Source organism: Rissa tridactyla, chromosome 21 (genome assembly GCF_028500815.1).
Source record: "Rissa tridactyla isolate bRisTri1 chromosome 21, bRisTri1.patW.cur.20221130, whole genome shotgun sequence".
NCBI classification, from domain to species: Eukaryota; Metazoa; Chordata; class Aves; order Charadriiformes; family Laridae; genus Rissa; species Rissa tridactyla.
In genome coordinates, this window is record NC_071486.1 from 7,142,501 (window position 1) to 7,152,784 (window position 10,284).

General features: G+C 59.5%; 1 protein-coding gene across 1 annotated transcript; it reads left to right on the forward strand.

Moving 5' to 3' along the window:
- The first annotated feature begins 1,975 nt into the window (after positions 1-1,975).
- On the forward strand, positions 1,976-4,546 carry OLFML3 (olfactomedin like 3). Its single transcript, XM_054181287.1, has 3 exons — positions 1,976-2,152; positions 2,637-2,922; positions 3,380-4,546. Exons 1-3 carry the CDS (start codon positions 2,039-2,041, stop codon positions 4,162-4,164), a joined length of 1,185 nt encoding a protein of 394 aa, XP_054037262.1. The 5' UTR covers positions 1,976-2,038; the 3' UTR covers positions 4,165-4,546.
- The last annotated feature ends 5,738 nt before the right edge of the window (positions 4,547-10,284 follow it).

Below are 10,284 nucleotides of genomic sequence, written 5' to 3' on the forward strand. Positions count from 1 at the left end.
GTTTGCTGATGACGGCGTGGTGCAGCTGTACCTGCAGGCTGTGAGCGGCGCGAGGTCTGGTTCGGAGCGAAGGCAGCGCGTGTCGTGCCGGGAGCAGAGCTGGGCAGCACCAGCCCCGGCACGGGGGTCCCTCGGACTCTGCGGCTCTCAGTGGTGCTCGTGGCGGGTAAACCAGGATCAGGACTATCTCAAGTGAGAAAAAGCTTTCTCATCACTTTGGCTTATGTTCACAGACGCGTTTGAGTTTGCACATGTATTTTAGTGCTCTGAGCACCGCTGAGGGTGGCTGTACAGCCGCCCATTCTGATCCGAACCCCACTTGGGCTGGATGCTGCTGGAAGGTGCTGAAAAGAATCTCTCCCTTCTGATCTTGTGAGACGCTTGGATGCCCAGGAAGGCTTCAGAAGGAGGGGAGGACAGAGTCTCTTGCCTTCCCAAAACACCCGTGCCACGCCGCTGCGGCTGGGCAGTGATGGGGAGCACAGAGGAAGGCTCAGCGTTTGTGGTTTGGGCTTCCCGGGGAGCACTTTGAAAGCCTCTGGGCAGGATGGTGGGGGGAGACGGACAGCGAAGAGGGGCTCTTCTCAGATCTCCTGTCCTTGCAGGGGCAGTTGTGGACAGAAACGTTTGCCAAAGGCCCCTGCCTGGTGCAAGTCCCTGGGTGCCAGGGACACTCTGCACTGCCCACGGCAGCCCAGGCGCCCCCTGGACCCGGCAGCCTGCGCGCGCTGGCATGGTCTGTGGAGCGAGTCCTGCGGGAGTGGGACAAGAGGTGCAAGGGGCCAGTGCCAGCATGGGCTGAACTCCCCAGTGACACTCGGTCGCTGGGATGGGCTCAGTCAGCTGCCCCAGAAGCACCGAAGAGTGGAGTGCTGCTGTGCTCAGCGTCGCTAACCCGGGCAGGCAGAGATGCGCCCTGGCCTGCAGGCGAGCTGTGTTTGCTGGCACCCCCGTTGTCCATCCGTGAGTGACAGCCTCGCGTGCAAGGCAGCAGGGAGGTGCTGGGGCCGAGCCCAAACCCTGCCAGTGCAGCAGCTTCATCTGGCGCCCTGTGCTGCGCAGCGCGGTGGGACGTGGGATGCAGGATGCGGGAGCACTAGGTGGCACACTCATCCTGCATGCAGCACCGCAGCCCTGCGCATGGACGCGGCCGACCATCGGCCTCATGCAGATCTGCAGCAGCAGAGCCAGGGACAACCACGGGCCGTGGCTGGTCTGGCAGCACCGCCGGGACTGGGTGGGTCACAGGCACAACCGCAGGCCTGGCTGCTCCTGGGCACGGCGCTGCAGCCTCCGTCCGTCCTGCTGCACCTGGGCCCTGCCCTGTCCCTCGGCCGGCACTGGCGTGCAGGAGCTGCCGTGCAGCTCTGCACCAGTGCTCGGGCAGCCTCGGGAGCAGGCACTGAGCAAACAGCCCCAAAATGGCAGGCAGCCCCTGGCTGACTGCTGGCGGTCGGCCGAGCTGCTGGGCCAGAAGGGCTCTGCGCTGGGGGAGCCTGCAGGACCCCGGTGTGAGGCGGGGGCAGGCAGGAGCTCCCCGCTCAGCAGCCAGGACAGGGGCTGTCACAGGGTCGGTGGCTGGTGGCCACGGTGCTGGCCCAGCTTGGACTCCACGAGACCTGGCGTGTGGCTGAGGCTCAGGCTGGCCATCCGCCCCAGGCGTCTCTGCAGGCCGGGAGCCAGGGCTGCGGCTGTGCCCGCGGCTTCGCACCAGGCCCAGCTTGGCCCCACGCTGTCCCCCGGGCTGTCCCCACCCGCGACTCGTGCTGTCCCCAGCGCCAGAGGATGCATCCTTCCCGTGCTGCATGGGGCTGCTGCAGCGCTCCCCGCTCGTCCCCAGCCCCTGCCCTGGCCCCACAGCTCGCCAGCGCCATGCAGGGCCAGTGCGGGCACCGTGTGGGGTGCGAAGGGGTTAAGGCGCCCGGGGCTGGTCTTCGGGGAAGGAGCAGCTTCTCCTCCCCTCTTCACATCTGGATTCAATAAGGGCTGCGAGAGGCCGGAGCATTCCTGAGCACTGAGGTGGAGGCTGCACTCTCTGATGGCCATGGGGCCCTGGCGCTGCCTGCTCCTCCTGCCGCTCCTTGCCACGGCCCTCCGCGCCCAGCAGCAGCAGTTCATGGAGTACGTGGAGCGGCGCCTCACCCTCCTGGAGGTAGAGCCCCCCTTTTCCCCATTTCACCCCATTTTGCCCCGCTGTGGGGTCCCAGGCCTTTCCTCCCCCGGGGCCGGCGGGGCTGGGAGCAGGCCCGGGGCAAGGAGGAGCCGGGACCGGAGCAGAGCTGGCGTGGGGTGCCCCGGCCCCTGCCTGCCAGGGCCCCGCACAGCCCAGCACCAGCACCACAGGGATGGGAGTGTGACAGGAATGGGAGCACCATGGGATGGGCGGATCGCAGTAGCCGGGGCATCACAGTGCTGGGGGCGTCATGGGGCTGGAAGCATCACGGGAGCGGGAGTATTGCAGGTCTGGGAGCATCGTGGGTGCAGGAGCGTGGCAGGATAGGACCCAGAGCCATGAGCACCAGGGATGCAGTGCCGTGTGTCTCCGGGGGCTCCCACAGCCATGCTCAGGCAGTGGGATGGCTGCCACGGACAGGCTGTGAAGTGCAGAGACCTCAGTGTCCCCTTGGCCACCCCAGGAGAGGATCTCACAGTGGCACGACCAGAGCAGCCGCTACTCCACGGAGCTGCGGGACTTCAAGAACCAGGTGCTGGGGATGCTTGAGACAGCAGAGAAGGAGCGGGAGGCGATGCGGTCGGAGGCAGAGAGCGCAGCGGTGCGTGTGGACCGCCTGGAGCGTGAGGTGGACTACCTGGAGACACAGAACCCCGCACCACCCTGCGTGGAGGTGGACGAGACCCTGATGGAGAAGCAGGTGGCCACGGCCAAGCAGAGGAAGAACGAGAAGTACACCAAGCTGACAGGTGAGGCGCTGCCGTGGCTCCCTGGGGAGATGGTCCCGGGTGCGGGGTTGCCCTCGGCCTTCCCAACCCACCCAGGTCCAGGCCTCCCCCGGCCGCATGCTGTGGCATTGAGTCCCAGCAGAGCAGCTCTGAGGTGTCTCTGGCGCAAAATCCTGCATCCCCAGAGCTGCCTGGGAGCTGCATTCACGGCCCAGGACAGAGACTTGGGCTTCTCCAAAGCCCTCGGGGAAGGGCTGAGGTGAGAGTGGCCTCCCCTGCCCATGACACGGGTGCACAAGGGGACTTCTCGATGCCACCAGGGATGGCACTGCAACCTCTTCAGTGACTTTGCCAGGCAGTTGCCTGAGGGCTGGGGTGGGACGCAGCAGGACCTGTGTGACTCCAGCACAGGGTGGCAGCAGTCCCTGCTGCAGGGCTGGGTGGCTTCCAGGCTTTCACAGCTGCCCCACTCTTGCAGACTGCAGTGACACCATCGCAAGCATCAGAGCCATGAAGATCCTGAAGCGTTTTGGCAGCACCTCAGGGCTCTGGACCAAGGATGCCGCAGGGAACTCTGAGAAGATCTACGTCTTTGATGGCACTGCCAATGACACGGTGTACGTCTTCCCCCGCATGCGGGAGTTCACCCTCTTCTCTGCCACCCGCAAAGCCGCCCGCATCAAGCTGCCCTATCCCTGGGTGGGCACCGGGCACCTGGTCTATGATGGGCATCTCTACTACATCCGCCAGCAGGGCCCCTTCCAGGTGATCAAGTTCAACCTGGCCAACAAGACAGTGGTGGACAGCTCGGTGTTCCCGGCCGAGGAGCAGATCCCTGTCTTTGGGCTCTCCCCCTTCACCTACATTGAGGTGTCGGCAGACGAGGAGGGGCTCTGGGCCATCTACGCCACCAAGGAGGATGAGAAGAACATATGCCTGGCTAAGCTGGACCCCACCTCACTGGACATCGAGCAGATGTGGGACACGCCGTGCCCGCGGGAGAACGCCGAGGCCGCCTTCGTGGTGTGCGGGGCACTGCACGTGGTCTACAACACCCCCCTGCCCAGCCGCTCCCGCGTGCAGTGCGTCTTCGACGTCAGCGGCACGCTGGCCCCCGAGGACGCCTCCCTCGTCTACTTCCCCAAGCGCTATGGCTCCCACTCCAGCATGAAGTATAACCCCCGGGAGAGGCAGATCTACGCCTGGGACGATGGCTACCAGATCATCTACCGCATGGAGATGAAGAAGAAGCTGGAGGTCTGAGGGCCATAGCAGGACGTCCCTGCACGTCCGGCCACTTCGCCTGGGCAAGCATGGCTCTGCCCATCCCACCCCACGGGCACAGCCGGCCCCAGCATGGGTCGGCATCTCTGCCCTGTCTCCCATCACTGTGAAATGATGAAATGCTGGACCCCCGCCCCTGGCCACTCTCCACCCACCGGCACCAGGCATCCCTGCCCAGGACCACCCTGCAGAAACCTGGACTAATTTAATGAGATTTTTCTTCTCTGTGATATAATGAATAAATACTATGCAGCGAGCTGCAGCCACCTGCTTGGGGGGAGCATGGGGTGCTGGGGCCAGGCTGTCAGAGCCATGAGCTCCACATCGCCCCAGAGTCACCCCAAAAGACACCTCCCAAGGGTGGGGTGGCCACAGCAGACAGCGCAGGCGGCTCCTCGGGCTGGGGGGCTGGGCGCGGGGGCCGGGCTGGGGGATCGGGCTGGGCGCTGGGCAGGGGCTGCAGGCAGGGATTGAAGCTGGAGCTTCAGGCGGGCGCCTGCTGCACAAGGGGACCTCTGAGCCTGGCCAGGGCCAGCCTGTTTTGCATGTGCAAAACTGTGAGCAAATAGCAAAATCCCTTAATCTGAGAGGACAAATGGAGATTTTCCTCGCGTGCTGGGGGAGGCGTCCTAGCCAGCAGGCACCAGATGTTGCTGATTTGCTGAGTTCATGTCTAATGAAGCACAGCCATCTTCCCCCTGCAGCCGCAGCATTGCCACAAACCCTTTATGTAAGGCCCTGGGTCCCCTCAGCCCCTTCTCGTCCTTGTGTCACCAGCACCGAGTCCCACACGGCCCCACGACGGCAGCACCCCAGAGATGGGGTGGGACAGGGCAGGTTCTGGGAGCCCTCGGGATGGCAGCTCCGGCATTGCCAGGGCTTGAGACACTTGTCCCCGAGGCGGGGGCCAAGGCTGCAGCCGGTGCCTGCTGGGCACGGGCACAGCCCCGTGTGGCCACCATGCCATGTCCGTCTTCTTCCAGTCCCCACTGTGTCACCCAGCAGTGACTGTCCCACACGCTGCCACTGGCACCACATCCCTGGAGGGTGCAGGAGTTGACCCATTTCTGGCCAGAGATGCCATGGGCCCTCCAGAAACCTGGATCTGCTGTGGTTGTTCTTGTCAAGGTGTCCTGAGAGCACAAAGGATGAATTGCAAGGTGTTTATGTGTTGTTAAGCATCCTTTTTTCCCATCAGAGACCAATTATGGGGACAAATGCTGAGCACATGAGCTGGTCAGGCCAGGGGGTCGCATCCTGTCGGTGCCGGCTCAGGGCGCTCCCCCGCCTTGGGGCAAGAGGCCCTGGGGCTCCCAGGGGGCTCCCAGGGACACCCGCCCTCCCGGAGCTGCAGCATGGCCATGCCAGCCCCTCGCTGACAGAAAGCCGTCCGGTGTCCCCCCACACCCACCTCGAGACAAGCTGTGCTGCCATGTGGAGGTGACTCGGTATTTGCTTCAAGTTCTTCTGTATTATAGTTAAAATATCTTTCAGTTTCATACAAAAATGTTTAAATACACACCTTGAATGACTGTAATTGGATGGTTCTGAAAGTTCAACACACAGCGCAAGTCAAGCAGAGAAATTATCCAAGTGTGAAAGACTATGTGAACTGTCAAGTTAATTTATAACCCTTTTCAAGATCAATAACTACAGTAACAAAAATATAATTTTCAGAAATTGCACAGTTGTAAATAATTATGCCGATGATTTCTCTAGCTTGAATTAAAATTGATGGGGCAGTAATGATTCTGCACCAGAAACCATATTCTAACCTGAAACAGGCCCTGCAAATCTGACACTCGGTCCCCTGAGAGGCGGGTGCTCTCCTGGGCGCGAGCGGGACGGGGCACAGCCACTGGCAGCACTTCCCAGAGTCCTGTTTGTGCCAAGCATCGCGTGATCATCAAGTATTTTAATCTTTTTAGAATACCTGGCTCATTAGGCTTCGTCTCGCCACGCAGGAGGGGTGGCTGGCCTGCGCTGCCAGGGTGCCCTCGGGGCCCCGCTGCCGGTCTCTCGCTCGGGGCGACCGCTGCCGCCTGTGCCGGCGGGGACGTGTCCCGTGGACCGGAGGGGGAAGCCGGGGCACAGCGGGGCCCCTGCGAGTGCCAGGATGGTCCGGCTTCTCCTTCAGGACGCATTTACTGACACCAGGAATCGCGGGTATGAGGGCGGGCGAGGGGCTCTGCTGCTGCCCTGCAAAGCCCCAACGTGACAAGCGCCTCCAGTAACCACGTGCTCACGTGGAATTTGTTTTGTACAAACACTTTGGGAATGAGAAGCAACACGGAAAAATAACTGCAGTGCCTGATGGGCTCATAGAGTGCAGCACTTATCTAGCACTCCACATCTTCAAAGTACTTCAAGAAACACCAACTAATTAATCCTTGGAATAACCCCTGTAAAGCAGAACAGCGTTATCTTCATTTGGTGACAAACACTCAGACAAAGCCCCCATGTTTGATCATTAAAAGTGGTTCGACTCTGAGCAGGCTGAAGGCAGCTTGGGCAAAGGCGGTGGTCCGGCGCAGATCCCAGCGAGCCCCCGGCTCCCCGGCTTGTGACAGGGGAGCGGTGGCAGGACCGTGGGCGCTCGTCCCCACGGCTCGTCCCCACGCTGCCTCCTGGGATGGGGTTCAGCCCCACTCGGCACCGTCTCACCCCACTGCAGGTGAGTCTCTGCCATTGTCTGGCTCAACAGAGGACTGTGCGGAGCGAGCGACCTCAGAGGGAGCCTGGGGGGCTCTGCTGCGCGATAGCGCACCGAGGAGGGGGCTGTTCATGGGAGGGAAAAGCAGCAGAGATGCAGGGGCAGTTCGTATTCGCCGTGGCGTGGAAACGCACCCGCTCTGCTGCGGGGTCCTGCCCCGATGCCCCGGCCACCCCCCGGGCACCTCGCAGGCTCCGCTGCTCCCACGCGCAGGAGGCCACCTCACACCAGGCCTTACTGACTTATTTTTTTCTTGTTTAAATATTTATCTACCCCATTAGGAGAAAGCAAAGGTTGTGCCACAGCTGGTGGGATGGGCAGGGCCGTGAGTGGTAATAGGTGTCAATTGCCCTGTGGGAGGCCCCAGCTCCCCCCAGGGATGCGGGGACCCCTCTGCCCCCTGGGAAAATGGTGGGGTTTGTCGCTTTTGTGGCTGCCCCCAGTTCCTCTGTGCCTCCCAAACCCCAGGGCTGCCCAGCTCTTTGCCCTCCCAGCCATTCCCTCAGAACTAACAGATTTTCAGGAAAATTCAGCCTTGACTTCAAGGTCACCGGTGGCAGAGACTCCACCGTGTTCCAGTTTAGCCGGGGCAGGTTACCTGCAGCCGCTGTGGACAGCCAGGCCCTCCCCACCATGGAAGGCTGTTAAAGCCCCTCATTTCCGAGCGCCTGGTCCCCTTCAGCCACCCGATGGAGGTGGCCCTGGGACAAGGGCTGTCCCTTTCCCGTGTCCCTGTGGCAGGGCTGTGGGCTGCAGCTCGGGACGGCTTGTGGCCCCGAGCCCCCACCCTGGGCAGTGGCCAGGAGACCCCCCCCCCGCCACGGCCATGCTCCACAGCCGTGTTATCGCTTTCCCTAATGAGGGGTTAGTGGAAAATATGCTAATGTGGCTGCTCCAGTGAAGTCACTGCTTTCCTTGTGAGTCTGCAGCTCCTTGTGCTTTAATTGCCAAATATTTTATCTCTTTAAAGAAGAGTCTCTGTAAGTAATAATCCCTTTCATCTCCGCTCCTCTTGAAAAATACTTCTCTTTGGAAGGCAATCTGATAAAGTAAATCGAGAAGTTGTGCTAACAGTAGGGAAGAGAAAGCAAGATCTTCTGGCTAATTTTTTCCCCTTTGCCTAATTCTCAAGGATATTGGCTTTTTTTTCGTCCCTGACTTTTCCAGCTCACATGAAGTGAGGTGGTTCTGCATGTAGTATTAGAAACAAGGGAACTAAAATTAAAAGTAGGCAACTTAAACAAGTGTATTATAAAGTTGCTATTGTATTGAAACAAGAAGAGGGGGATAATTTCTCCATTTAACGCTTTCTTAATGGCTGGTTGGTAAGTATAATCACAGGCTTTTAACTTCAAATAGGTTTTTCTGCCCACGTAACATCTGGTTGAGGTCTAACTCATCACACATGAATTGGGAAGCAACAAACCGCTCTATGGAGGACTTCTCAGCAGAAGTGGGAGGACACTGGAGCTTGAGATGGAAGCACTAAGAGGGACACACAACGGCAGCAGCTTGCCTACAGTCCTTTGCACTTTCTAATGAAAAGAGGGAATAAGCTGAAACCAAATTCACCAGGAATGTTTGCTTGGGGCTCTGTTGCAGAGAGGGAGGGCTCAGGCCTCAGTGTCAGCGTGGGCTGGGCTGGAGCCAAACCCTCCTCTGATCGCCGCGGCACCTGGCCAGATGTGCTGAGACCGGGGTCAGCCAGGTGTCACTTCTGACACGGAAACGGTCTCCTTCCTCTGAAAGTGGGATCTGCCAATGAACAACAGGGATTTGGAAATGTGTGCTTAATCACAGCTCGGTGCTATTTCCAATTTTCTCATTGTCCGGGAGCTGGGGGATCTACAAGGCAGTTTTATGGCTCTGGGGACAGGAGGGCCTGGGAGTGTGGGCACAGAGCGGGGGTCTGCAAGGACGGGAACGATGAGGGGCCAGGGAGGCTTTCCTGGGAACCTGTCCATCCGAGGGATGACCCTGGCCTGGTGTCCTGCAAAGCCTGGCACTGGCTGGTCCGTCCAGGGGTGCTCAGCCTGGCGGGGGGACCGTCCTGGGGAGTCCTCTTGTCCATGGCCATTTCTGCCAGGGGGAAATGACGATGATGATGAGAGATTTGAGGGGGAGCACACTGGGCCACAGCTGTGTTCAGCTTGTCCCCGCTTCCCCCAGCCCCCTGGGTCCCTGCAGGCTGGTGCTGGGGTGCCCAGGCTCCGCTCGCCCTCCCGCTGCCGGGGTGCCTGCTCCTCCCTGTCCTCCCGGCAGAAGGAATGAAAATAAAGTCTTCAACTTCAGAGCTCACAACCCTGTCAGAGGAGCTGTGGTTTGTGACACACGCAAAGTTTCGTTATTTTCCGGACAGTTTCATTTACTAACAGAATTTGCAGTTATTTCAGTGCTTTGATCAAGATGGATTACTCTGCGTGCGCTGCTCCCGTTTGTGGTGATGTCTCTGTCTCCAGCCATGGATATCGCTGACAAGACGACCCACGCAGGCAGCTCACACCATCCCAGGGATTTCACGCATCCTGAAGTCTACATGATTTCACTAGGATTTTCTTTGGGATGTTATTATTACTAATGCTATTATTATGAAAGATGTTTCCTGAGGACAGAAAAATACTAGCTCAGCTATTCATCTAAGCAGTTCTTTAATTTCTTTCCTCTCCAAAAATCAGCTCCCCGGAGCCTTTCTGGAATAGATCCGAATTTTCTACTTAACAGATCCTCCTGAGGCAAAAATGCTGAGGGCTGCAGTGCTTCTCCCTCTGCAAAGGAGGAATTGGGTTTCTCTCCCCGGTGCTTTGCCCCGGCACTGGCTGCAGTTTGGAGATCGTGGGCCGGCTCCAAGGAACACAAGATAAAGTTTTGTTTGTCCGTTTGCCCCCGGCTCCCCACCCCCAGTGAAACACCGAGTTTGGGGTGCGCAGCCCCCTCGCCCCCCCGCCGGCCGGGAAGGACAAGTGGCGCAGGCGGGGGCCGGTGCCCTGCTCTGCCCGGGGGCTCCTGGCACATCGGCGCCCACGGCTGCACCGGCGCTGGGTGGGACGAGGATGCGGGAGCCCAGGGGGGCCGGAGCAGCCGCCCCCCAGCGCAGCACCCCTGGCTTTGCTCCGTCTCTCTGCTGCAGGTGTCTGACAACGTGGAGGGAGATATAACCATGGTAACTGTGATTATTATGGAAAATTGCTGCCATTACTACAGAGGCAGGGTCAAAACAAACAGAAATTACCAATTTTTCTGTTTCTAATAAAATACAGGAGTGTATTATTGACTCACTAATTGCTCTGTTAAATGGATTTCTCCAAAATTACCTACCAACCCTTGTGAATGAAAATGATGCAAAGATGAGCACTTCCATGGAATTGCTCAGGCAAGGAAAAATGAAA

Excerpts from the sequence above, each read along its gene's own strand:
- OLFML3 (XM_054181287.1), top strand. The coding sequence starts at position 2,039 with ATGGCCATGGGGCCCTGGCGCTGCCTGCTCCTCCTGCCGCTCCTTGCC. Across the intron at positions 2,153-2,636 it reads GGCGCCTCACCCTCCTGGAG|GAGAGGATCTCACAGTGGCA; the intron begins GTAGAGCCCCCC and ends TGGCCACCCCAG. Across the intron at positions 2,923-3,379 it reads GAAGTACACCAAGCTGACAG|ACTGCAGTGACACCATCGCA; the intron begins GTGAGGCGCTGC and ends CCACTCTTGCAG.